Raw genomic sequence first — 27,861 nt, 5'->3', positions numbered from 1 at the left:
CAGAGGACGAGATGATAATGCCAGTGACGTCACACATTTCTTGGCAACAACAAATATGGAGGAATACGCTCGTGAACCTTGGTAAGAGAGTACTTTGATATCTGTATGTTAAACCATTCAGTCAATTATTACGCGTTTTGCTGTTCTGTGTTTTTATCGAAGCTGTCCTATAAATTAACACCGAGGACGGCCAGTCGGTTGGTGAGCTCAGTTAGTTAAGAGATTGGCAAATTAAAAGCTCAAACTGTGGTCGGTGAGCGCTCACGCAAGCTACCGGTTGGCAACTTTGCTAACATACAATTCGTTTATTGTGCCGGTTAATTCGTATCTGAATAAAGGTTAAAGCTAATATACATGACATTGTCTGGCAGGATTTGATAGCTGTTGAGTTTGACTTTTGTTTGACACAATTTAAAGTTCACGCTTTTAATAACGAATGTGTTGACTCTTATTTTCCAAGATCCTCAATTTGTCCCACAGTGGGGCATTTGATAATATCAGTATATAAAGCAAATCCTGAGCATACCATTGTCAGTCATCAATAATAAAGGTTATATACCATTCGAATGCAATTATCCTGTTGTTTATTGTTGCTCATGTTAGCCCCTGGAGGATAGTGGATGACTGCGGGGGTGCCTTCACCATGGGTGCAATTGGAGGAGGGGTGTTCCAGGCTATCAAGGGCTTTCGAAATGCCCCGGCTGTAAGTACATCTCCTAATGCTTTCCCCCTTCACTTTGTATTTTTTATGTCAAGAAAGACAATACTGTCAAATTTCAGGGTGTTGCACACAGGCTGAAGGGTAGTGGAAAAGCAGTAAGGATAAGAGCTCCACAGATCGGAGGTGAGAAAGTCTTATAAGCTCACACAAGACTGAGTTGTCCATGGTACTGATTGTTTGTTTTTTTTCTCCCTGATTAATTTTGCAGGCAGCTTTGCGGTATGGGGAGGCATGTTCTCCACAATTGACTGTGGTTTAGTTCGCCTCAGAGGAAAAGAGGATCCGTGGAACTCTATAAGTAGTGGTGCTATGACAGGGGCCATACTGGCTGCACGCAGTGAGATAAAACTCAAATAGGTCACAGCCAAGTTGACCTTACCATTGACACTGCCGGCCCTGTTTGTGTCACCATATTCAGTTATTTGTTGCCATTGAATGGATTTTGTGTTTGTATTTGTTTTTGTCCAGGTGGACCTTTAACCATGATGGGTTCTGCCATGATGGGAGGGGTTTTGCTTGCCCTCATTGAAGGTTTCGGAATCCTGCTAACAAGATACACAGCGCAACAGTTTCAGAATCGTGAGTTGTTTACATGTTTCGCAAAGGAAACAACATTGTACTCCATTCAGTCTGATTAGTGTTTGCAACACAGAGTAGTGTATGTCAAGTTATGCTTTCAATTCTGATGATCATAACCAGCTTCCCCTGTCAGACACTTTATTTGTTAACTTTAACACCCGATGCAATTAAATGTACATTTGTTTGGACAGATATAGTGATGATAACATAAATAGCTCATTTTAGAGATGATATCTTGCAACTTCCACTGGATTATTGTAAGCTCTGATAAAATATTCCACTTTTCTCAAATATCTTACTTTTTATTTTTCAACACAAAATAAGATGAAAAATAAATAAACAAATTAAGAATAAAGAAAATCAATCAATCAGTAATAAATAAATAAATAAATATAATAATAATAATAATAAAACGGCAAATAATAAAAACTTAAGAAACCACATATAGTTGGTGGGTAGACAAAACACGACTATAGTCACATTTATACTCTTTTTATTTACAACATATTGCGCAACTGCAGGGTCTTGAGACACATGCTAACTCGCAAACTAGAGAGCTAGCGACCTAAACGGTGGCCTTCAAGTTATTTCCTTTAAAATTAAATAGCCAAAAACTTACCACTTCCACACGGATAGGGAGGATAACTATTAACAGTTATTTAACCTTTAACATGAACATTAATCAAACGTAATAATTTTTTCTGGGTACATGATACCATACAGCATCCATATCAAACTTGCGCGGGCCGCACTAACATTAAACTTTCATATCAAGGCGGGGGCCTCAAACTAGTGTCCTACGGGCCACATTTGGCCCGCGGGCCGCGTGTTTGAGACCCCTGATTTACAGTGATTTGAAAATGTATTCACCCCTTTCCTGATGTCTCATTTTTTTGGCAGATTTGTCACACTTAAATGTTTCAGATCATTAAAGAAATTTAAATATTAGTCAATGACAACACAACTGAACACAAAATGCAGTTTTTAAATTAAACAATTTATTATTAACGGAGAAAAAAATGGAAGCTACATGGCCCTGTGTTAAAAAGTGATGGGTTGGGCCACACTCTTACAAGCACTGTGTAGGAATCTTTGCAGAATTGTTGGAATTCAGCCTCATCGGATGGTTTTCCAGCTTGAGCCAGGGGTCATGCCACAACTTCTCAATAGGTTTCAGGTCAGGACTTCAACTAGGCCACTCCAAAGTATTTTTCTCAGCCATTCAGAGGTGGACTTCCTGGTGTGTTTTACATCGTTATCCTGCTGCAGAACCCAAGTTGGTTCCAGCTTGAGGTCACAAACAGATGGTCGGACATTGTCCTTCTCCTTTTTTCGTAGCTAGCAGAATTTGTGGTTTTATTTTTAATCTTCCAGGTCCTGAAGCAGCAAAACACCCCCAGACCTTCACATGTCTGGGGGTTTATGTCTGGGGGTCTGGGGGTCTATGTTTTACTGTTGGTATGATGTTCTTTTAATGAAATGCCGCGTTACTTTTCACAAAGGGTCACGTGGGTTTGGATTTTTTTTTCTTCTTGAATCATAAAGTTTCATTTAAAAACTGCATTTTGTGTATTTTTAGAGACCCTCTCAAAGATTAGATTCACAATCAAACCCTGCTTGTTTCCCCTTTTCCTTCAGCCGTTCCCTTTGCAGAAGATCCCAGTCAGTTGCCGCCAAAGCATGATGGTCATCAGTCAGCAGCCAAGGGTCAGTTTCAGTAGACCCAACAAAGGATAGATGTTGACACGAGGACTCGAATCTAGCAAGGAAGCACTTGAACTTGGCAGCAGGTACCAAACATGGTGAGATGGAGAAGGGGTCTTCTACTTTGGTGTGGAATTGTTGCACTGTGTATTTATTTACCTCAGGGGGAAAATGACTGTGAATGTTAGTCACTAATAAGTGAATATTTTTGTGTGACTACGGTTTGTTTGTTTTTAGAATATGCAGTGTCGGCATGATCAAGATGAGATCATTCCGAAAAGTCAGGCCATCAGCTAGTTTCATATTATGAAATATATTCTTATCTACTTTTTTTCAGATGAAGATTTACCATTTAAAGAAATAATATTCATTTGTAAAGTTTTGCATTGTTTGCTACAACAGACCAGAGGAAATGTTGCAAATTTGACCTGATTGCCGATGTATATTGCTGTAGCCGATGCAATAGCTATCAAACACAAAGCACTTTAAGAAAAATCTTGGTCTTCAAAAGGCGCAAAAAGATAATTTAACAAGATGATCACGTGATTGACATGTTTATTATATTGATTGGATATATTTGTATGAGTGGTTAAAAAAAATAAAGACATCAAATGTTCTTTAAAAGACTTTTTTTTTTGTTGTCCTTGGCCAAATCGACGGATAACTAGTGAAAGTGCACCTCCTGTCTTCTCGTAAGAGTACTGCATCCACTATTTCTATGGTCACAAATCTGGCTTCAAACTTGGAAAAACATCCCTCAACTTGAGACTGCTTATTAGTTTTTTTTAATCCTATATTTGACCACAATTTAGACAAAAACTGATCCAAATTAATAGGTTCCTCCTCACCGGCTTTGCTTCCCCCTTGAAGATTTCCACACTGTCATCCCTCTAAACGGCTCAACTGGTTTAATCCCAACGGTTGGCCACAGCCAGCGGGTGTGGAGACACGGTCATACCTGGTCCTAAGTCCCAGTACGGATGAAAGCAATTATACCTTCCAATAAGACTCATCTGAAATCAAAAGAAACCATCTTGAATTGGATTCCTTCATGCAGGAGACGAGACGGGTTGCGGATGCATCTCGGAACTCTGTGTGGACGTGCGATGAGACGCTGCAGGCGGACTGGACCTCTGTAGCTCTCCAAAGTTCTAGATTTCTGTCTCCGTGTGACCTATTTAGGTATCACACAAACCTAGAGGAATTAATGGTGGTTCTTCTCGGATACATCTTGTGGTGTTGAACAGCAGACATGGAAGGGGCGAAGAAAGGTAAGACGACTTAAATAAAGTTATGCACACAGTACTCCATTTGTGAATATACTGCATCAATTGAATAGCTTTAGATATACTGATATATATATATATATTTTTTTTTACATAGGTTGATATATTTGTTCTGGCACACAGTCCAGGGCCTTCTGAGTAGGTGTACCTGGTTCTCCAACTAGGTCACATCTGGTCTTATCGGAAGGCACCAGGACTGAATGCTGGCCTGCAGCCACATTATTCCCCAAATACTATAGTGAAGAGTACTTGATTTTGTGTAAATATGCATGCATAGATATGAATGTGAGTGTGAAGGATCCAGCCTGAAGTCAGCTGGGATAGGCTCCAGCATACCCCCGCTACCTTAGTTGAATAAGCAGTATATATAAGATGGATGGATGTATAGTTTATGTATATGCTTACTTGCACCGCAATCACTTTTTATGCTTTTAACCTTCTTGATTCCATTGTTTCCGTCCGTGGCAGATGCCCCTCCAGGGGGGGATGGAGGCAAGTCCGACACCCTGGGGTCAACCGGCTCGGCCAGAAAAAGAGGAGGGGGGGCCAAGAAGGCTATGCAGGCCAACAAGTCTGCCCTCAGAGCCCCTCGTGCCCTCTGCTGCCTCACCCTCAGCAACCCCATACGCATGGCAGCGCTGGCTCTAGTGGAGTGGAAATATCCTTCAGCGTGTGGTCTTGTGGACAGTTTCACATGTGACATGTCTTAAATGTATATATATTTATATATGAGGCCTTAACTAGCACCTTTACGCCATTTGATATCTTCATTCTTCTTGCCATCTTTGCAAACTGTGTGGCCATGGGTGTGACCAAGCCGTACCCTGATGACGACTCCAATGCTACTAATCACAAACTGGTGAGTTCTCCTCCGGTTGGGTCCAGGGTGTACGCCGCCTCTCAGCCAAAGACATCTGGGATAGGCTCCTGCATACCCCAGTGAGGATAAGTGGCATAGAAAATGAATGGGTCTTTCAGTGTGGGACCTGTGGTGATGGTTAGAACCATTATGCTACGTGATCAAGAGTAATTGCATTAGAAGGGAAATGTTGCGTTTGGACCTCAGGGAAACTTTGGAGCTACAGCTGCTATTGACGGGTCGTCAATGTGAAATCCTGTGTTGTGCTAGCTTTAGCAATTTAGCATCAAACTACCGCAATTATGCACACTAGCACTCAAAGTCATCAAATCTTACTTTTATGCATTCCCACATAGTGCATTCTGTGCATCGGAGAATGTTGATGGTGCGTTCAATGACCGCCAAAAAGTAGGACAAATCGCAGTTCACATTCAACATTCAAAAACTTGGGAATTTACATTTAATTGTAATTGTAGTATTGTAATGAAATAATATTTACTGTAATATAATGATGAATTTCTATGTATTTTAATGTGTTTTAAAAGAGAAATCTAATTACATTGAGTTTGCAATTTTGATGAAATATTTTAATGACTTTTGTCCTGTGTTTTAGGTATTTTCATTTCTACATTTCATGAAGGAAAGTTGCATTTTGGCAAATCCTTAACAATAATAATTTCTGAATGTTCCTAAATAGGAAAACCAGCATCGTAAATAAACAAATCTTATTTTGAGCTGACACAAATAAACAAAAACGTGTTTGTGTCAGTGTGAGAGGTCTCACTCGCTCACATTTTGTATTTGCTGAATGTTTGTGGGCGAGTTTAAGCGCTGATATGCTAATAATAAAGACAAAAGTAGTGCAAAAATATACTTAATGACTGCATTGTTTTAAATAATGACCCACGGTTCCAAAATTGGTGTCCTTTTACCGAAAATGTTGTTGTAGTTGCACATCAAATCATTTACCACAAAGAGATTTCCCCTACTTAATATAGCTAAAAACATATTTCTATCTGCGATTAAATGTGATTAATTGTGAGTTAACTATTTACACAAATGTGATTAATCGTGAGTTAACTGTGGACTTTAAAATGTGATTAATTTCGATCGAATAGTTAAATCGATTGACACCCCTACTTAAACTCTGGGCAAATTATTTCCTGAATTTTAGCTGATTAATCACCTAAAAGGCAAATCACAAAAAAGGTCATAAGAATTAATTCTGATTTAGATTCAGATTGATGATGCATCAAAGTTAAATTTTAAAAAGTATCGATATCAGTGATACTAGCCCTGTATTTACTTGGTATCACGTTGATACCAAGTAAATAAAATAGGATTAAATAGGATAAATGAATAAATCGGATAAAATGACTGAGTTGAATTTAATTTCTGCTTTTTTTTTTGTTTTTCCTTTATTGTGAACACCAGTCCTCTATCTGTATATCAACCCGTTTCACCTGGCCTGTTAGTCTGCAGCATTAAGCCAAGTGGTAGCACTTCTAAGACGCTTTAAGCTGAAGGTTTCACAAAAAGGATTGGGTTACGGGCTTAAGCATATGTTAGGCAGTAGGTTAAGGGGTTAGAACGCCACCATAGCCAGTACCTAACAATATATTTCATGTACTGTATTCTTCTGTAATATCATATTTCCTGGCAATCTCTACATGTTTTCTTCTGCTCTCAGGAACAAGTGGAGTATGTCTTTCTCGTTATTTTCACCATCGAGACGTTCACTAAAATTCTTGCCTACGGCTTGGTCATGCACCCCAGCGCCTACATACGCAGTGGATGGAACTTGCTTGATTTTATTATCGTCATCGTCGGGTGGGTCTTCATGTGCTCTTTTCACCCATAAATATAAATCTGTTAAGAAGTATCCAGTTATATAAGTATACAGTATATACATACTATCTGTCTGTGCAGGCTTTTCAGTGTCATAGCAGAGGCCATGACAGACCACAAGCCAGGAGAGGCCCATCATGCCGCAGGAAAACCTGGAGGCCTGGACGTCAAAGCTCTCAGAGCGTTCAGGGTGTTGCGACCCCTCCGACTTGTATCCGGAGTTCCAAGTTTGTTTCTTTGAATATTGCATTTTCACTTGTTTCATCACGCAGCGAGCTAAAATTTTGTTTTCAACGATCAGGTCTGCAAATTGTGTTGAACTCCATCATGAAAGCCATGGTCCCGCTCCTTCACATCGGCATGCTGGTCATGTTCGTCATCATCATCTACGCCATCATCGGTTTGGAACTTTTCATCGGCCGGATGCACAAGACGTGTTACGCTACGAGCACAGGTGTGTTTTGTAACACGTGTAAAAATATTATACAGACATGTCGACTCATTGTATGTTTTTTTTTTTTTTCAGGTCTCATGATTGAAGACGACCCATCACCTTGTGCGTTCGCAGGGAACGGGCGCTTCTGCGATGGCAATGGCACCGAGTGCAGGGGCAAGTGGGAGGGTCCCAACGGTGGCATCACAAATTTCGACAACATCTTCTTTGCCATGTTGGCTGTGTTCCAGTGCATTACGATGGAGGGATGGACCGATGTGCTGTACTGGGTAACAAATACACCGTCCTCAGTCAACCTCTTTCACCGTATTTTCTCTTCAACAATTCTCACATTCTCTCTTTCTGTCCGGAAAGATGAACGACGCCATTGGATATGAGATTCCTTGGATCTATTTTGTTTCTCTCGTCATCTTTGGTTCATTTTTCATCATCAATCTTGTATTGGGTGTACTGAGCGGGTAGGTCGATTGGGGTAATATTTATCCCACTGCAAGTCAGAATTCAATCTTTACTCTTTGTTTATCCGGGTGTGCTCAGAGAGTTCTCCAAGGAAAGAGAAAAGGCAGTGGCTCGCGGTGAACTACAGAAGGCGCAGGAGAGTAAGCAGATGGAAGAGGACATGATCGGTTACATGGACTGGCTCATAGAAGCCGAGGATGTGGATGAAGAAGGAAACAAACGTAAGTTTATTAAAGCGCACGTTTACAGACTTGATGAAAGGGGTATAAGTGACGTGCTTGTGTTTGTTCATCCCCCCCCCCCCCCCCCCCAAGGAGCTGCTATTGCCAAGAAAAAGATGATGAAGAAGTTTGGCTGGTACAAACACAGTGAGGATGGAGGTACGTACGTCCGATGTCACTCCGCATTCTTTTGGTGTTCTTCTTCTTCTCTAACAGCCTCTACCTTCTCATAGAGTCCGACTCGGATGATGATATCGCATACCTTGATGACGACAACGGCTGCTGTGCATCTCTTATGTAAGATATCAAATCAAATGTTGATTCTTTGTTTCATGTAATGAAATATACATTATTTTAATGTGCAGTCAAATTACAGTACAGTACAGCACAGTAACATCAGCTTTCATGCAAATGCAAATGCATCATTATCCTTTAGCATTATTGCAGTGTGACCAACCACATCGTAGTGGGGCGTGTTTGAAATCCAAGCAGTACTGCTGGAATAGGTGCAGATTCTGGAAGATCTAGAAAACTTTCTGTTCTGGTTATTGTGTGTAGCTGCTCTATAGGAGTCCACAACTCAATACAAAGGGACGAAAAATGAGCATAATTTAGGCTACAAGGCAGTCGAGTGGTTAGCGCGCAAGCCTCACAGCTAGGAGACCCGAGTTCAATTCCACCCTCGGCCATCTCTGTGTGGAGTTTGCATGTTCTCCGGGTACTGTGGGTTCCTCCCACATTCCAAAAACATGCTAGGCTAATTGGTGACTCCAAATTGTCCATAGGTATGAATGTGAGTGTGAATGGTTGTTTGTCTATATGTGCCCTGTGATTGGCTGGCGACCAGTCCAGGGTGTACCCCGCCTCTCGCCCGAAGACAGCTAGCTAGGATAGGCTCCAGCACGGCCGTGACCCTGATGATAAGCAGTATAGAAAACGGATGGATATCAGTGTACGGAATCAAATGATTGAGCGAAGAACACAAACAATAAACGGTACATGTTGAACACAGGAAGTGCACAAATAAATGAGTTATTGACGTGAAATGGAAAGTGGGTAGAATGAAATAAGCTTTGCTTTTTCCGACTCCTTGTCCATGTGGAACTGTCACTTGTAACTTGTGATGGATTCCAATGTAACCTGCATCTCCAAAATACCATTACCCAATACCATTACCCTAATCACATATATTATTTGTTTTCCAGGGCCAAGATGATGGCAAATAGCTTCTGGTAAGATCTTGACACAACCTACTTATTTTGCTCATAACCATAACCATTTTTGTTGTTTTACTTTTACAGTATAAAGGTTACAATAATATTAAAACTATATATAATATTAAATCTGGTGGAGATGCCACGTAAAAAAACCTAATGTTCCATCTTCTCTTCAGTGACCAGTTGTGCCAGTTGAACCACACGTTCAGGAAGAACTGCCGCGTGGCTGTCAAGACCACTAACTTCTACTGGTTGGTTCTTCTTCTGGTGTTTCTCAACACGGTGGCGAGTGCTTCGGAGCATTACGGGCAGCCCAAGTGGCTCACAGAAATGCAAGGTAGAAATCCATCCTCCATCCTCCGCCCCTTGGATTTTTCAAACTGTAAAGCACTGCAGAAACATTTTTGTGAACGTACTGTCTTGTTTCCTCAGAGCGAGCCAATAAGATCCTGCTGTTACTTTTCACTCTGGAGATGCTGATGAAGATGTACGCCTTTGGGCTGCAGATCTACTTCATGGCTCTCTTCAATCGTTTTGATTGCTTTGTGGTGTGTGGAGGCATCCTGGAGACACTGCTCGTGGAGTCAGATTTCATCCCGCCTATCGGCATCTCCGTGCTCCGTTGCATCCGACTGCTCAGAATCTTCAAGATGACTCGGTGATCCCTCACGCTCACACGCAACTCGACAAGATTCCATGGAATCCAATGGATGTATCATCTTCACATGTTCTTTCCCAGGCATTGGGCTGCTTTGTCCGACTTGGTCAACTCTCTGCTCAACTCCATGAAAGCTATCTGCTCCCTTCTGCTGCTGCTGTTCCTCTTCCTCATCATCTTCGCCCTGCTGGGCATGCAGCTCTTTGGAGGCAAATTCAACTTTGATGAGACACAAATGAAGAGGAGCACTTTTGACTCCTTCCCTCAGGCTCTGCTCACTTGCTTTCAGGTGAATTCATGCAGCGACACGATGCACTCCTCTTCTATGTTTGATTGGGATTAAATTGTCCTCCTCGGTTTCTTTAGATTCTCACTGGAGAGGACTGGAACGCTGTGATGTATGATGGCATCATGGCCTATGGAGGACCCGTCTTCCCCAATATGGTGGTGTGCATTTACTTTGTCATCCTGTTTGTCTGTGGTAACTGTATCCTTTCCCGCTATACCGTACAGAAAGCGTACAAATACTGTAGTAGTACAAAGTACAAAAAGGCGCAAAATTGACTTAATTTCCCGTGCGATCAGACATCCTGCTCAATGTCTTCTTGGCTATCGCTGTTGACAACTTGGCTGGAGGTGGCGGAGAAAAAAAAGTAGAGTAGGTTTGAAACCTCATTGTTCACGATCCGCTATTCATAGGAAAGTATTAAAACACATTCAGACGATCGATGCTTGTTTTGGACTTTTCAGAGAGAAAAAAGATGACGAAGAAGAGTGGGATGACGATGAAGAGAAAGAAGACGAGGACGCAGGGGTAATCATAAAGCATAAATGACTTCACTTTGGACATGAATGCGGAATTAAGTGGCTATGACCGCTGTTTCCTTGTGTCATGCCATGCAGAACGAGGACGACGACTGGCAAGAGAATGAGGAGCTGAGGGCCATTGAGGGCCTGGAGGGTAAGTGGTTGCTACGATTTCAAGCAAGTTTATGTGGGTTCCTGGCACAGTTCATGAATTCAAAGGTAGGTGAACAGATATGGAGCTGTGTTGTAATATTGTTCCTGACCAAACCTTCAGAAATTAAGTATATGAAATCCATACCCGTTACCAGTATTCTATCAGAAGTGTGGATAGATACGTAGCACACAGTATAATTACCCTATGATAGTTACATCAAGCGGGCTGCACGGTGTTGGAGTCGTTGGTGTGCAGACCTCACAGCTAGGAGACACTGGTTCGATTCCCCCATCGGGCATCTCTGCGTGGAGTTTGCATGTTCTACAGGTACTCTGGTTTCCTCCTACATTCCAAAAACATGCTAGTTGTCCATTCATATTCATGTATGAATGTGAATGTGAATGGTTTGTTGACCTTCCCACCTTCTAAAAACCCACCTGTTTAAATCAGTCTTAACTTTTTATACCTGACTGCTGTGCCCCCGCCCTGCTTTTAGTTTTGTTTTTAGCTCTGAATGGTAATGGGAATGGTTATATTTCATTTGAACATGCATCAGATTACAATTGAATGCATCCCATAATCAGTTCCCAGTTCCACATGTCCAAAAGGAGTAGGAAGAAGCAAAGCTTATTAAATCCTACCCCTCCATCTGGTACTTTTACAATCAGTCACTGTTACATTTGTTCACTTCCTGCTTTCCATAATACAGTTTAAGTATTAAGTAAGGGTTTTTTTTTTTGTTTTTTTTTTATTTTGTACCTCGTAACGAAGTACAAGGTGATATGACCATACAATGACATAATGGGTACCATAGTAACTGTCAGTGATATATAAAACACAATCAGTAACTGTTACATTTGTTCACTTCCTGCTTTCCTAATATAGTTTTAGTTTAGTTTTTTGTTTTTTTTTAATTTTATTTTTGTCGCGTACCAAAGTACGAGGTGAATGTATGGATATTGTATTTTAATGCATCTTTTACTCATTTTTTACTCAACTCTATTTTTTATTTCTTTTTTCGTCACTTTGAGTACTTTGAAAAGCGCTATATAAATAAAATGTATTATTATTATTATTATTATTATTATTATTATTATTATTATTATTATTATTATTATTATTATTATTATTATTATTATTATTATTATTATTATTATTATTATTATTATTATTATTATTATTATTATTATTATTATTATTATTATTATATGTGCCCTGTGATTGGCTGGCTACCAGTCAGCCAATCACCAGTCTTTTTCAAACCCCCAGGAATGATTTCTCTTTGCTAGAAGAGTGTAATTGATGAAAATATCTGACTTAAAGAAGCTAGGTCAAAGCTAGGTCAAAGGTCATATAAGTCCCCGTTTCTTATCAGGGCTCCTTTTTTGGTTTCAGAGCTCTAAGGTTAGATTTGTCATCCTGTCTGTGACAATGAGGACAGTGTTTGTGACCTATGACCTGTTTTAGGTCTTAATTGACCTAACAAATCCTGCATTGTAATTGTAGGAGTTGCCCCATTAAAGCCCGAGTTCTCTGGACCCAAAGAAAAGATTGTTCCCATCCCGGATGGAAGCTCCTTCTTTATTCTCGGCAAAAAAAACTGGTGAGTCTAAATCACACACAACACAAGAATCATCGCGTCTCCTTTCTCATGTGATCTTCTGATCTCCTTTCATTTCCTAGCTTGCGAGTGGCCTGTCACAACCTCATCCATCACCCCTACTTCACCAATTTCATCCTCATCTTTATCATCCTGAGCAGCATCTCCCTGGCTGCTGAGGATCCTATCAAATCTCACTCATTCAGAAACATTGTAAGCAAACATCATTACATTCTCATCCTCTCACTCATCCCAGCTGATGCCGACTTTGTCTTTCTCAGGTGCTGGGTTATGCAGACTACGTTTTCACTTCAGTTTTTACCGTGGAGATTGTACTCAAGGTAAGTGCTGCGTCACATTCGCTCTCGTCGCTAAATTGGACGTCCATTGCGTTAGTACAGTAAACCTCGGATATATCGGATTCAATTGTTCCCACTGGTTTTGTCCGATATAAGCGAAATCCGTTATATGCGTATACCGGAAAATGTCCGTTTTACGCATATATCGGATTTATATCCGGTATATGCGTAAATCGGATTTTATCCGTTATAAAAAAGGCACTTCCTTGACTATGTTTCCAATGTACCTGGACGCGCAGGCAACGCTGCAAACGCTGCAAATGACGTCGTATAGCGGCCTGTCACGATTCGGCGAATCGGAGCGCCACGATGCGGCCATCCGATATATGCGAGGGAAATTTAATGGAAATGCACTGGAACGGGACTGGAGATTTTGTCCGAAATAGGCGAAATCCGTTATAAAAAATCCAATATAATAATTAAGCTAGGCCCTGTTACGCCCGTCAGGCCTACGTTATTTCCAATAGTGAGGTTAAGATCTCATTCACTGCTGTGCTAGTATTATTGACGTCACTCACTTTTATATTTGTCCTAAATCTGGAGCCAGGAGAAAGACAATAGCCAGTGACATCAACAAGATTAGCATAACGATGCGGCCATCCGATATATGCCAGGGAAATTTCATGGAAATGCATTGGAACGGGACTGGAGATTTTGTCCGAAATAGGCGAAATCCGTTATAAAAAAATCCGATATTCATTCATTCATTTTCTACCGCTTTTTCCTCACGAGGGTCGCGGGGGGTGCTGGAGCCTATCCCAGCTGTCTTCGGGCGTAAGGCGGGGTACACCCCGGACTGGTCGCCAGCCAATCACAGGGCACATATAGACAAACAACCATTCACACTCACATTCATACCTATGGACAATTTGGAGTCGCCAATTAACCTAGCATGTTTTTTGGAATGTGGGAGGAAACCGGAGTACCCGGAGAAAACCCACGCATGCACGGGGAGAACATGCAAACTCCACACAGAGATGCCCGAGGGTGGGATTGAACCCTGGTCTCCTAGCTGTGAGGTCTGCGCGCTAACCCCTAGACCACCGTGCCGCCCAAAATCCGATATATGCAATGAATTTTTATTGGAAATGCATTACAGAAAAATCGGTTCTTTTTTATCTGTCCGTTGTGAGCGAATTTCCGATATATCCGAGTCCGATATATCCGAGGTTTACTGTATGACACCATCGGTTAGAAATACAGAATCATTAAACACAGCCTTTTGAAGCATTTTATGGATAACAGCAAGAAGAGTTTCTCACCTCTTTCCATGTCCTATAATGTCCAAGATGACCGTGTATGGAGCTTTTCTGCACACTGGTTCCTTCTGCAGAAATGCCTTCAACCTTCTGGACTTGCTCGTGGTCAGTGTGTCGCTCACTTCTTTCTTTCTTCAGTAAGTAAATCGGCCATTCATTGAAAAGCTCGAAATGTCCAGACTCACCCCGCTTGTTACTTGAATGTTTCTAATCTCACCCTATTTAGCTCGAGCGCTATCTCTGTGGTTAAGATTCTCAGAGTGCTTCGTGTGCTCAGACCTCTACGAGCCATCAACAGAGCCAAAGGACTGAAAGTAAGAAAGCTTGTTTTGTTGTAAGGGTGTATTAATTATGAATACCTCTATATGGCAAAACACAACATATAAATAAATACTCAATGTTGTCTCCTGTTGTTGATTCCAATTGTGCCAAAGTATGTACCTAATGTACCTTGTCTTTTCAAAGAATGTGGTGCAGTGTGTCTTTGTTGCCATACGCACCATCGGCAACATCTTGATCGTCACAACACTACTTCAGTTCATGTTCGCCTGCATCGGGGTGCAGCTTTTTAAGGTCTATTCTCTCATTTGAATACGTTTGTTTTTGCTGTAAGTAAAAAAAAAAACTTATTTGTTGTTTTGTGTTTGATGTTTCAGGGCAGGTTCTATAGCTGCACAGATGAAGCCAAGCACACTCCTGATGAGTGCAAGTTAGTTTTCTTTTGTTTAGTCCCCGCATAGTGACAGAACCGATCCTTTGTATAGAGGTTTAATGTTGGTACATTATGGGCAGGGCAAGTGTAGGCCTATTATATGCCAATCACAGGGCACATATAGACAAACAACCATTCACACTCACATTCATACCTATGGACAATTTGGAGTCGCCAATTAACCTAGCATGTTTTTGCATGTTTTTTTAGCATGTGGGAGGAAACCAAAGTACCCGGAGAAAACCCACACATGCACGGGGAGAACTGTGTATTAAAATATCATGCTTATTTAACTGCATTTTACAAATAAAAGCGATTTAAAAAATCATGAAAAATAGTGGTTAGAGTGGTTAACGCACAGGCCTCACAGCTAGGAGACCCGAGTTCAATTCCACCCTCAGCCATCTTTGTGTGGAGTTTGCATGTTCTCCCCGTGCATGCGTGGGTTTTCTCCGGGTACTTCGGTTTCCTCCCACATGCTAAAAACATGCTAGGTTATTGATATATGTTATTGATGTGATGACCGTGTTGAGTTAAGTTGAGTTCTCTGCTAGCATTAGCATCGACCTAGCTAGGGAAAGATTTTTCAACATCTGGGTAAAACCTGCCCACACGCAAAACTTTAAATTATTATTATTATTATTATTTATCCAAAATTATTTGTGCAATTTACTGTTTACGCTCTACATTGTTGTTCATATTTGATGTCATCTATTTATTCTCCACATATTAATATTATTATTTATTATAATACGGGAGCGGCACGGCTTCTGGAAGAACTAGAAAGCTTTCTGTTCTGGTTATTGTGTGTAGCTGCTCTATAGGAGTCCACAACTCAATACAAAGGGATGAAAAATGAGCATAATAGGTCCCCTTTGGGCTGCACGGCGGTCGAGTGGTTAGCGCGCAGACCTCACAGCTAGGAGACCAGGGTTCAATTCCACCCTCGGCCATCTCTGTGTGGAGTTTGCATGTTCTCCCCGTGCATGCGTGGGTTTTCTTCCGGGTACTCCGGTTTCCTCCCACATTCCAAAAACATGCTAGGTTAATTGGCGACTCCAAATTGTCCATAGGTATGAATGTGAGTGTGAATGGTTGTTTGTCTATATGTGCCCTGTGATTGGCTGGCGACCAGTCCGGCGTGTACCCCACCTGATATAGGCCCCAGCACCCTTGTTACCCTCATGAGGATAAGGGGTAGAAAATGAATGAAAAATAGTCTCAATAGTACTGGCAATGATTCTTTCTGAGGTGTGATATTACGTACAATTTGCATGCTGTATCATTATTGGCAGAAAAAATGATACTGATATGAACCGATATCTAATTTTATGTCAATCAGTCAGCCAATAGAAGTCCATCCAAAAGTGTGACATTGTATAAAAACCACGGTGGTTCAGCAAAAACAGTCAATATCAGCGACTCAATGGCAATTGCGTTGAAAGACTTAGTTCTACTCAATAGTATTCAAGAAATGTATACATTTTATGGGGATATCTGATGTAAAATGCTAAGGCACCTTGTCTTAGCACCAGCTGTTGTTAAAATATTCACAACAATGCGTCATTTCAGGGGCTCATTTGTGGTCTATAAAGACGGGGATATGAACCATCCGATGGTGAGAGAAAGGATCTGGGAAAACAGCGACTTCAACTTTGACAATGTGCTGATGGGCATGCTGGCTTTGTTCACCGTGTCCACATTCGAAGGATGGCCACAGTAAGTCTAACGACTTCAAGCTAGTGTTTTGTTCATTCTTTCCATTCTGATTTCCTGCTTTGTATAAAGGCTCCTTTACCGGGCGGTGGATGCCAATGCCATAAACCACGGGCCCATTTACAACTACCGAGTGGAAATCTCCATCTTTTTCATCATCTATATTATCATTATTGCCTTTTTTATGATGAACATTTTTGTGGGTTTTGTCATCATCACCTTCCGAGAACAAGGAGAGGCTGAATTCAAAAACTGTGAACTCAACAAAAACCAGGTCAGTTGTGGCACAAACCTGAACAATCGTCATGTTTTCTGTTTTTGCTTACACGTCAACCTGTTGGCTCTCGTTGACAGCGCCAGTGCGTCTACTACGCCTTGAAAGCTCAACCTATAAAAATTTACATTCCCAAAAACCCATCCCAGCTCAAATTCTGGAGGATAATAAATTCCAGCCAGTTTGAGTATGTCATGTTTGTGCTTATTCTGGGCAACACGCTCACCCTGGCAGTGCAGGTACTCTTGTCCAGTCCACATATATTCATAAAATACAGAAACGTTGTCCTAACTGGAGGTTTTATATTGTCACTCAGCATTACGAGCAGTCCAAACTTTTCACCTCCGTTATGGACATCCTCAACATGATCTTCACTGTGGTGTTCACCATTGAGATGATCATCAAGTTGCTGGCTCTTCGGGCTCACGTGAGGTTTCACCCGTTGTTGACTATGAAGATGAAAACTTCCTGACACTCACTGTTTTTTGTTTTTTTTTCTTCATCTGCAGCACTATTTTATTGATCCATGGAATTCCTTCGATGCCTTAATTGTAGTGGGGAGCGTGTTGGACATCGCAGTCTCTGAGTTTAGTGTAAGTCTGTTCACTCACATTTCCGAGAGTGTTATTCTTTCACGTGGTCGCTCGGCATACAACCCCCAAGTTGGACTAGAAGTGTATAATTTATCATTTTTAGCTCCTCTGATTGCTAAATGTTTTATGGCTTATACACTATAAGTTCCGACCAAGAGAATAAACATAATGTTCTCAAACAACCCAGATAAGGTCAACTGTCCCTGGCACAGTAGCAAGACCGTAACAGAGCCACTCAAGGCTGAGACTGGGCAGTACTGGAATAACATCTGGGAAAATATTTATTACACGATTAAAAACAAATATTTATAGGCCTAAGTAATAACCTATTGAGTGTTATTGACCTGTCACAATATTTTAGGAAACTTAGGAAATATTTTAGGAAATACAGTTTATGATTGGAACGTAGCTCTCTAGTCATCATGCCAGTCTTGGATGCAGTTATGAAAAGTATGAGAATTAATTAGATTAGAAGTTTGGGCTTCCTTTATCCCCCTGCTTTCATTTCAATCCCGAATCTTTATAATAATAATAATAATAATAATAATAATAATAATAATAATAATAATAATAATAATAATAATAATAATAATAATAATAATAATAATAATGTAGCAGAGCATTGAATGTGACATGTGGAATTGCTGTTTGTGACATATTTTTGTCTCACAGGCAATTCACACTGTCTGTGAAACGTTTGCAGCATTTCTCATACTGCTGTCTTTTCCAACTGTATTAAAGAACAGCATTTCTTTTGCAATGTTTCTATATACATACATATATACAAACTAATAATAATAATAATGGAGCAGAGCATTGAATTTGGCATATGGAATTGCTGTTTGTGACATATTTTGTCTCACAGGCAATTCACACTGTCTGTGAAACATTTGCAGCATTTCTCATTCTGCTGGCTTTTCCAACTGTATTAAAGAACAGCATTTCTTTTGCAATATTTCTATATACATACATATATACAAATTAATAATAATAATAATAATAATAATAATGGAGCAGAGCATTGAATTTGGCATATGGAATTGCTGTTTGTGACATATTTTGTCTCACAGGCAATTCACACTGTCTGTGAAACGTTTGCAGCATTTCTCATACTTCTGGCTTTTCCAACTGTATTAAAGAACAGCATTTCTTTTGCAATGTTTCTAGATACATTGTCAACCAAACATCTCAGTGAGTGTTGACTGTAGGCTCATCTTGCTCATTTGGTGTGGGGGGGCAAAATATTCCCACATCGGGGCAGTGGAATTTGTCTTTGCGGTCATCTTTTTACCTCCTAACGTCTACTATGTTACCTTGCATTGCTCCTCACGAGGCAACACGAGACAGACTATATAATTGACAAGAAGTCTCACTTCATTCAAGCCCTTGTTTTGTGAAGCAACTGCGCCCACGGGCTGAAAACAAGCAAGCAAAGCATGAGTTCAATGTTGTTGTTTGTCGGTTCAATGTTTTGTTCACTGATCCATGTCTTTATGTCGCTTCCTTTCTTATGTCAATCAATGCGGATGTCACCCCAGGGAGGGGGAGGCCATAGTGAGGTGAGATGTCGATAAACTCTTCGTTTTTTCTAAGACTTGTCTTTGACGTTCGGATGTTCGAGCGTTGTTGCACACTGTCTTTGTTGTCTTTGGGCTGCTGCAGGGAAAAGGTGAAAGCGGAAAGGTTTCCATCACTTTCTTCCGTTTGTTTCGAGTGCTGCGATTGGTCAAACTGCTCAGCAAAGGAGAAGGCATCCGAACCCTCCTGTGGACTTTTGTTAAGTCCCTCCAGGTGAGTAGAAAATATAATGGGACATTTTGGCGGTATAAAAATACTTCTTGTACATTCAGGCTTTACCTTACGTTGGTCTGCTCATCGCAATGATCTTTTTCATCTACGCCGTGATCGGCATGCAGGTAAAGTCTGTACAATTATTCCATAATTTGATGAAGTAACAGCCGGAACAACAGTTGATTATCACTCTGCTTACTTCCTGGTAGACATTTGGGAAAGTGGCCATTGATGACAACACACATATTAACAGAAACTGCAATTTTCAGACTTTCTTCATGGCTGTTTTGGTGCTATTCAGGTGATTTTATTGTGCTAACGTTTCTTTTCATTGGACTCCGCCCCTGTAATTGGCAAATAACAGAAAACTCCACGTTCTCCTCGTAGGTGTGCCACCGGAGAGCAGTGGCAGGAGATCATGTTGGCCGCCCTGCCCGGCAGACGCTGCGACCCCGAGTCAGACACGGAGCCCGGTGAAGAGTTCTCCTGCGGCAGCAACTTGTCCTACATCTACTTCATCAGCTTCTTCATGCTCTGTGCTTACTTGGTGAGTGAGGCCAAACGGGATACCGTAGCGTTCACTTAATAATAATAATAATAATAATAATAAATTTTATTTGTATAGCGCTTTTCAAAATACTCAAAGACACTTTACAGAAGAATGGAGTTGAATAAAAGCAAGTAAACAGAATAGAAGACACACCAAAATACAACATTCATTGGTTAATACACAGTTAAAACATGAGTAAAAGCGGGGGGGGGGGCACAACAGTCAGATATAAAAAGTTAGACCTTAAAAACAGATTTAAAGAGGTGGGTTTTTAGTTGTTTTTTGAAGGTGGGAAGGTCAGGGCAAGCACGGAGTGAATGGGGCAAAGAGTTCCAGAGGGTGGGGGCAGCGATGGAGAGAAGGCTCTGTCACCCCAGGTTTGGAGCTTGGTCTTACAGGGGAGTGCCAGGAGATTTGAGTCTGAGGAGCGAAGGGGACGCGGGGGATTGTGTGGATGGAGCAGGTCTGTGAGATATGGGGGGTGGGGGTCAGATCGTGGAGGGCTTTGTAGGTGATGAGAAGAATTTTGAAGTCAATGCGTTGGGGAATGGGAAGCCAGTGGAGGTTTTTAAGGCCTTAATTTCATTATTTCATTATTCATTTCATTATTTCAAGCTCTTTCCTGCATTTGTAGAGTTAATTAATACACAAAGCAGAACCGAATCTCTAATATAATATATAATATATTATATATATATTAGATAATATGCAGTTGGACTAGATCTGACATTGGAAAATTAATTCACATCGCAGATGAAACAACATCAGTTTTATGTTGTCCATGCTTTTTCACTCTGTCCAGATTATCAATTTGTTCATTGCTGTCATCATGGACAACTTTGAGTACCTGACAAGAGACTGGACGGTACTTGGTACCCACCACCTGGACGAGTTTAAGAGAGTTTGGTCGGATTATGATCCAGAAGCCACGTAATAACTCTTTTTCTTTTCACTTGTGTCACATGCTGTCAAAATGCAGTTTTTTGTCCTCACTGTATGTTTTTTTTGTTTTCTCCCAGCGGCCGCATTAAGCACATCGATGTCATCACATTGCTGCGGAGAATACAGCCACCTTTAGGTTTTGGAAAAATGTGTCCTCACCGTGTTGCTTGCAAAGTAAGTTTTTGCATGTAATACAGTGTACACGGATATGAATACAAATGTGCCTCTGTGTACTACTCCTCCCAGAGGTTGGTTTCTATGAATGTTCCACTGCATCCTGATGGGACGGTCACCTTCAACGCGACCTTGTTTGCTCTGGTGCGAACTTCCCTTAAGATCAAGACTGAAGGTTATACCTTTTTTTCAACACTATCTCTCACACATAAACATGCATGGAAATTGAACATTTTTGTTCCTTTCAGGGCCGATCGATCAGCAGAATGAAGAACTGAAGCTCATCATCAAGAAACTCTGGAAGCGGACCAAGCCTAAGCTCATAGATGAAATTATTCCTCCCCCTAGAGGTGCGTTCAAGCTTTACAATACTACAAAAGTATTTACTGTATGTTTCTTTTCCTCAAACTCTCCGTTGCTTTCTTAGGGGATGAGGTGACTTGTGGCAAGTTTTATGCCAGCTTCTTGATTCAGGACTATTTCAAGAAATACCGCAAGAGAAAAGAGAGGGAAAGAAAGTCTAAAAAGAAGGACAAGGCTGCTTCTCTTCAGGTAACCAGACTGTTTCAGTAGAACTATGAATAATTGTGTGTCCAAAAAAATGCACAGCTATATTAAACATATTATGCTTTTTCCACCTATAAATGTAATTAGAATGTCGTATTCCCATGTTAAACTATGCCAAAGTTTCAATAATGAGGTTTTTGCATTTGGAAGTGAGCCCTGAAATAAGTTTGGGATGGCTCAAAACGCTGGGTTTCAGAGGGCGCGGTAAAACTATTATTTTGTGATGTCACAGAGTAGTGGGATTCTTTATGGGCGTGGCTGTAGGCGAGATACAGTACAATCTCTGCCCCTCCCCCAAGCTCTGCTTCTCTGTTGACGTTGTTAGCAAGGGAAAGCCACATTTGTTTACAATTCCTGAAGACGCCACCATCAGGCACAAGTGGTTGGAGTTCCTGATTCCCTACCAGCAAAAGAAATGTATTTTAATGTGTCAACAACATGGGCCACTATGCAGCTGGACTAGCCAACAAACTTTTACTGAAGCCTTACGCCTTTCCAACGTTACTTTGTTGTGTCAAAGAGTCAGAAGTGCAAGCAGTAAGTAACAATTTATCAGTGTTCTAACTGTGTTTATTTTGTGTAAGTCATGGAACAAAAAGCATTTGTCTGTGTAGCATTATAGAGTGTGCATACAAGTTGGGTTGCTAATCGCCATTTCCCACAACAATCAATGGGTCTACCCGAGTTTTTTTAAACACTGGTAGTCCTGCAAAAATCATGTAAAGACCATATTACACGTTAGCGATGCTGTAGAAAACGACACCGAAGCACTTGGGCGTGTGACCAACCACAGCAGAGTGGGGCGTGTTTGAAATCCCAAGAAATACTGCTGGAATAGGTGCAGATTCTGGAAGATCTAGAAAGCTTTCTGTCCTGGTTATTGTGTGTAGCTGCTCTATAGGAGTCCACAACTCAATACAAAGGGATGAAAAATTTGCACAATAGGTCCCCTTAAGGCTGCACGGCCGTCGAGTGGTTAGCGCGCAGGCCTCACAGCTTGGAGACCCGAGTTCAATTCCACCCTCGACCATCTCTGTGTGGAGTTTGCATGCGTGGGTTTTCTCTGGGTACTCCGGTTTCCTCCCACATTCCCAAAAAACATGCTAGGTTAATTGGCGACTCCAAATTGTCCATAGGTATGAATGTGAGTGTGAATGGTTGTTTGTGTATATGTGCCCTGTGATTGGCTGGCGACCAGTCCAGGGTGTACCCCGCCTCTCGCCTGAAGACAGCTGGGATAGGCTCCAGCACCCCCACAACCCTTGTGAGGATAAGTAGTAGAAAATGAATGAATGAATGAATGAATGAATGAAAACTCCCCTTTAAGGAAATTGTCGAATCAGCCTAACTTTGCCAAGTGTAATTATTTGTATACAATTTGTATAAATCATATTACATCACAAAATTGTAACATTCTACATGAATTCATATTTTTCATCATCCCCTAATGTCCATTGTGCGGCACGGTGGTTAGCGCGCAGACCTCACAGCTAGGAGACCTGGGTTCAATCCCACCCTCGGGCATCTCTGTGTGGAGTTTGCATGTTCTCCCCGTGCATGCGTGGGTTTTCTCCGGGTACTCCGGTTTCCTCCCACATTCCAAAAACATGCTAGGTTAATTGGCGACTCCAAATTGTCCATAGGTATGAATGTGAGTGTGAATGGTTGTTTGTCTATATGTGCCCTGTGATTGGCTGGCGACCAGTCCAGGGTGTACCCCGCCTCTCGCCTGAAGACAGCTGGGATAGGCTCCAGCACCCCCACAACCCTTGTGAGGATAAGTAGCAGAAAATGAATGAATGAATGAAAACTCCCCTTTAAGGAAATTGTCGAATCAGCCTAACTGTAATTACCAAGTGTAATTATTTGTATTTGTATACAATTTGTATACATCATATGACATTAGAAAATTGTAACATTCTACATGAATTCATATTTTTCATCATCCCCTAATGTCCATTGTGATCCAGGCAAACCTCAAGAAAAAGGGTTTTGCACTTCAACTTCATGGAAAGTGTGAATACATTTTCCTCCACACTATCAGGAACGCATCAACTATTAAACTGTACTAAATTTCTTGGCCATTTTGCTTGCATGTCAGTAGTTTGTTCTACCACCTGCTTGCTGAAATGGACTATATGAACTGTACTCCCTTCAAAACAGTTTGTTCCCTGCATGTATCGTTTTGTTTCTACGCTCTGATAAGATGTTTTTTTTTTTTTTTGTCAGAAAGTTAACAATTCTTTATGTACTTTGTTATTAGCAAGGACTGCGGACACTTCAGGATCTGGCTCCGGAGATGCGCCTTGCTATGGCGTGCGACCTGGAAGAGGAAGAGGGTCTAGATGGAGAGATGACAGGCGACGAGATATTCGACAGTGAGCACGGAACCTCGGCCCCCACCACACCTGCCACGACACCGATGCCGCCCCTGGAAGTGCTGGTGCAACAAACCGCTGTCGTTGTTGAACCAGACCCCAAAGTGGACGTGATCACCGAGCAGGTGGTGGGCCTACAGGAAGCCCAAAGACCCGGATCAGAGCTGACAGGCGTGAGCGTTGTCACAGAGCAGCCAGTACGGTCCATGGCCCCGCCCATCAGGTTTGGTTCGGTTTCATGTCCGGGTTTTGTTTGTAGCTTCTAAAATAACTCCTGTGTTTGCTTTGGAACAGGGCGGAATCCATCAGCGACCTGCATCCCCCTCCTCCTCCAGATATTCCAGTTGAACCTGAGTTTGTAGCACCTGAGTCAACTCCAACTCCAGCTCCAGTAGCTGAGCAGTTTTACAGCAATGAGGGAGATGCTGCAAGTCTTGCATCTGTCGACCAGTAAGGAACAAGAAGCGCTAAAATGTAGCCATCTTGTTTTTGCATTAATACATATCGTTATCTTCTAGGTATTCTTATCCCGAGGCCCCTTCTCCTTTACCACCTGAACCAGTTTACAATAACCAGAGCGTCGATCAATCCAGCGGCGTTGCCGAGATGCCATGTGACCCTCGCAATACCAACGGCTTCAGTAACGGTTACAACGGAAGCGCCACCATGAATGGGGAGAGCGTTTCCGTGAGCCCCTACCCAACAAACGAATACACTGGCAACAGATACTCGGCTTACAACGAAAACCGGAGCGTCCTCTCCACAAATGGCAACAGCAGCACTGGGAGCGGAGGTTACACTGGGAATGGTTACAACGGGAATGGTTACAACGGGGATGAGAGCGGTGGTGCGCAGTTTGTTCGGAGAAGGCTCCTTCCTTCCATACCAAAAGGTGAATCATCTACATTTCTCCTCAAGTAGTTGGACCGCATATAGTAATACTATAGGCCAGTGGTTCCCAAAGTGTGGGCCGCGGCCCCCTGGTGGGCTGTGGTGGTACTGCAGGTGGGCCATGAGAGGTCATTAAAAATATTCCTTTTTCCAAATATTATTTTTATTGTAAAATATTTATTGCACAATTAAAAACAAATATTTATAGGCCTAAGTAATAACCTATTGAGTGTTATTGACCTGTCACAATATTTTAGGAAACGTATACAGTTTATGATTGGAACGTAGCTCTCTGGTCATCATGCCAGTCTTATGTCAGTTATGAAAAGTATGAGAATTAATTAGATTAGAAGTTTGGGCTTCCTTTATCCCCCTGCTTTCATTTCAATCCTGAATCTTTATAATAATAATAATATTAATAATCTTTGTTCTATAAACTGTACATAGACGAAATGCTGTGTTCTCAGAGCACTTAACTTAATAATAATAATAATAATGATAATAATAATATTGTTATTGTTATTAATATAATGTAAGATCATTATTTTTTATTAATAACAATAATAATAATAATATTAGAATTTTAATATTATTAATATATTGTATATTATTATTATTACTATTAATCACTTAACTAATAATAACAATAATAATAATAATATAATACAATATATTATTATATGTAATATAATGTATTATATGTAATATTATGTAATGTATTATTATTATTACTATTAAGCACTTAACTAATAATAATAATACTAATTAATAATACTAATATTATTATTATTATTACTATTGAGCACTTAACTAATAATAATAATAATAATATAATGATAATGATAATAAAAATAAATAAATAAATATTATAAATAATAATAATCATTATTATTATTATTAAAATCAATAATAATATATATACTATATTATTATTAATATTGTATATTCATTATAATATTATTAATATAATATTTTTATGATGATGATGATGATTATTATTAGTTAATTGCTCTGAGAACGCAGCATTTTGTCTATGTACTGTTTATAGGACAAATTTCTTATTGCTACTATCGTAAGTATTTGCTTACACTTTTAGGACGCAAGCCCGCCTTCAACTTCCAGTGTCTGAGGCCACAGAGCAGTGGGGACGACATTCCCGTCCCAGGAAACTATAGAGGCAACACATCCCCATCCAGATCTCGCCTCCAGGTAAACAGACGGAACGCACACCCTCTCAGAGTCGCGTATTACCTTGTTTCACTGGTCTGTGTCTGCTGTATCAGACCCAGCCAAGCCTGGACTCCCGGCGCAGTAGCGTGTCCTCCTTGTCATCCGTCTCTTGGGCCAACACAACGGCAGCCGGCAACACTCCTGCTCCCGGATTGATCAGCGCCTCAGGACGCCGGGGAAAACTGATCTACACGCCGATGATCCTGGTGGATGGAGCCACAGGGACTACCCAGCCACTGTGGAGCGATGGCTCAGCCAGTCTTCCTGCAGGAAGACATCCCAGCTGGTACTCGGGTCAGAACAGGGCCGGCAGCTTGAGGGTGCCACCGGTCAACCAGGGCTTTGTGGACAAAGGCAGCGCGGACAGTCTGGTGGAGTCGGTGAGTGTCAATCGGCGACAGTACTGGTATTACTGGTATTTACTGTTTTTTTGGTGCGGTATCTTCTGTGATGGATTGAAATTGTGCGATTCCTCATGAAACTTCACAACTAAAATGGAGTTTTAGCCTTTTAAAAGATGCAAATCTGCACTGCAAAGACTATGACGCATTTATTTCATGTGTATAATCACAGATATTAGACAGAAAAATAATTTGACTAAGTATAAAATCATGCTGTTCTACTCTGTCTTTTCTTTCCTAATGTCAGATCCTGATCTCCGAGGGTCTGGGAATCTACGCCAAGGACCCAAAGTTTGTGAATTTTGCCAAGCGGGAGATCGCTGAAGCTTGTCACATGAGCCTGGATGACATGGAGAGCGCTGCCGCTGACCTGATCTCTCGGGGAGCCAGCCATCGAATTTCCCGCTTTGAGGATGAACTGGCTGATGAAATGAACTGTGTGATTTCTTACTGACATGAGAAATATCACATGAGAATATGAGGTACTTTGTGTCATTATAAAAAAATCATTTTTAATGTTTCTATCGGTTATTGATTAGAGTGTGTGGACCCAACAAAGACCTTTATGGACATTATAACTTATACATTCATTCATTCATTTTTCTACCGCTCTTTCCTCACGAGGGTCGCAGGGGGGTGCTGGAGCCTATCCCGAGAGGCGGGGTACACCCTGGACTGGTGGCCAGCCAATCACAGGGCACATATAGACAAACAACCATTCACACTCACATTCATACCTATGGACAATTTGGAGTCGCCAATTAACCTAGCATGTTTTTTTGGAATGTGGGAGGAAACCGGAGTACCCGGAGAAAACCCACGCATGCACGGGGAGAACATGCAAACTCCACACAGAGATTGAACCCTGGTCCCCTAGCTGTGAGGTCTGCGCGCTAACCACTAGACCGCCGTGCCGCCCTATAACTTATACATGTTTTATAATGATTACTATGCAGTTTTTGCGTCGGCTTCTCATTTTGTACTCTTGAATAGCCACTTTCCATACTGTTATGTTAATATGCTGTTTATTAATCTTTGGCAATCTTTGGACTAGATCTGTGGACTCCCGACTCAATCCACTTTCAGTCATAGCATTAGCAAATTATTGCATTTGTTTATTCAAATTAATAGCAACAATTTCGAGGGGGTTTGTGTCTGGCATACTCAAATAAAGAAATGAGTTTTCTTTCATTTTTTTTTAATGTGATAATGTGCGTTATGAACATTTAATCCCACAGTGGCGGCTTAATAGAAAAGATTGAATGATGTAATGTTTTATTATTGTGCCAACAGATGGAGAACGAACATCTGGCTTCCATTTCTCCTTTTCAGAGTAAACAATGTTATTGAAATGTCTGCCAGGTCCTTATTTTTACCACATTCACCATTTTATATCGCAGGATGAGTCTACTAAAGCGTTAACCGTCTCCATGCTATCCTAGCTTGATTTTAACCCC

The 27,861-nt window shown here is 41.1% G+C and overlaps 2 protein-coding genes across 3 annotated transcripts; both read left to right on the top strand.

The window, feature by feature from the left end:
- The first annotated feature begins 8 nt into the window (after positions 1-8).
- timm17b (translocase of inner mitochondrial membrane 17 homolog B (yeast)) lies at positions 9-3,620 on the top strand. The gene is made up of 6 exons (XM_058051018.1): positions 9-81; positions 604-703; positions 781-844; positions 930-1,058; positions 1,190-1,300; positions 2,939-3,620. Exons 1-6 carry the CDS (start codon positions 56-58, stop codon positions 3,019-3,021), a joined length of 513 nt encoding a protein of 170 aa, XP_057907001.1. The 5' UTR covers positions 9-55; the 3' UTR covers positions 3,022-3,620.
- cacna1fa (calcium channel, voltage-dependent, L type, alpha 1F subunit a) lies at positions 2,999-27,757 on the top strand. 2 transcript variants are annotated; one of them, XM_058050977.1, is made up of 48 exons: positions 3,000-3,102; positions 4,187-4,275; positions 4,759-4,948; positions 5,044-5,149; positions 6,840-6,979; positions 7,079-7,224; positions 7,299-7,451; positions 7,524-7,720; positions 7,806-7,909; positions 7,989-8,131; positions 8,225-8,290; positions 8,365-8,428; positions 9,337-9,363; positions 9,525-9,685; positions 9,781-10,006; positions 10,088-10,295; positions 10,373-10,493; positions 10,592-10,664; positions 10,757-10,820; positions 10,910-10,967; positions 12,474-12,570; positions 12,651-12,780; positions 12,849-12,908; positions 14,216-14,322; positions 14,412-14,499; positions 14,651-14,758; positions 14,842-14,894; positions 16,470-16,616; positions 16,686-16,887; positions 16,968-17,126; positions 17,204-17,314; positions 17,397-17,480; positions 19,019-19,039; positions 19,143-19,271; positions 19,331-19,396; positions 19,481-19,572; positions 19,659-19,818; positions 20,624-20,751; positions 20,841-20,937; positions 21,010-21,112; positions 21,186-21,287; positions 21,365-21,489; positions 23,768-24,105; positions 24,177-24,332; positions 24,401-24,774; positions 25,870-25,982; positions 26,057-26,383; positions 26,652-27,757. In XM_058050977.1, the coding sequence occupies exons 2-48, from the start codon at positions 4,257-4,259 to the stop codon at positions 26,856-26,858; spliced, it is 6,150 nt and encodes a 2,049-aa protein (XP_057906960.1). In that variant the 5' UTR covers positions 3,000-3,102; positions 4,187-4,256; the 3' UTR covers positions 26,859-27,757. The 2 variants fall into 2 exon arrangements, with proteins under 2 accessions (XP_057906959.1, XP_057906960.1); XM_058050976.1 differs by having other exon boundaries at positions 2,999-3,102; positions 7,299-7,720.
- The last annotated feature ends 104 nt before the right edge of the window (positions 27,758-27,861 follow it).

Source organism: Doryrhamphus excisus, chromosome 16, assembly GCF_030265055.1.
Source record: "Doryrhamphus excisus isolate RoL2022-K1 chromosome 16, RoL_Dexc_1.0, whole genome shotgun sequence".
Taxonomy (NCBI): domain Eukaryota; kingdom Metazoa; phylum Chordata; class Actinopteri; order Syngnathiformes; family Syngnathidae; genus Doryrhamphus; species Doryrhamphus excisus.
Note: the sequence above shows the minus strand (reverse complement) of the source record. Positions and strands in the feature narration are given on the sequence as shown.

Coding starts and splice junctions, on each gene's coding strand:
- cacna1fa (XM_058050976.1), top strand. Junction 17,315..17,396: donor TGCTGGCTCTTCGGGCTCAC/GTGAGGTTTCAC, acceptor CTTCATCTGCAG/CACTATTTTATTGATCCATG. Junction 21,288..21,364: donor AATTATTCCTCCCCCTAGAG/GTGCGTTCAAGC, acceptor TTGCTTTCTTAG/GGGATGAGGTGACTTGTGGC.
- timm17b (XM_058051018.1), top strand. CDS start 56: ATGGAGGAATACGCTCGTGAACCTTG. Junction 82..603: donor GAATACGCTCGTGAACCTTG/GTAAGAGAGTAC, acceptor TGCTCATGTTAG/CCCCTGGAGGATAGTGGATG. Junction 1,301..2,938: donor AGCGCAACAGTTTCAGAATC/GTGAGTTGTTTA, acceptor CTTTTCCTTCAG/CCGTTCCCTTTGCAGAAGAT.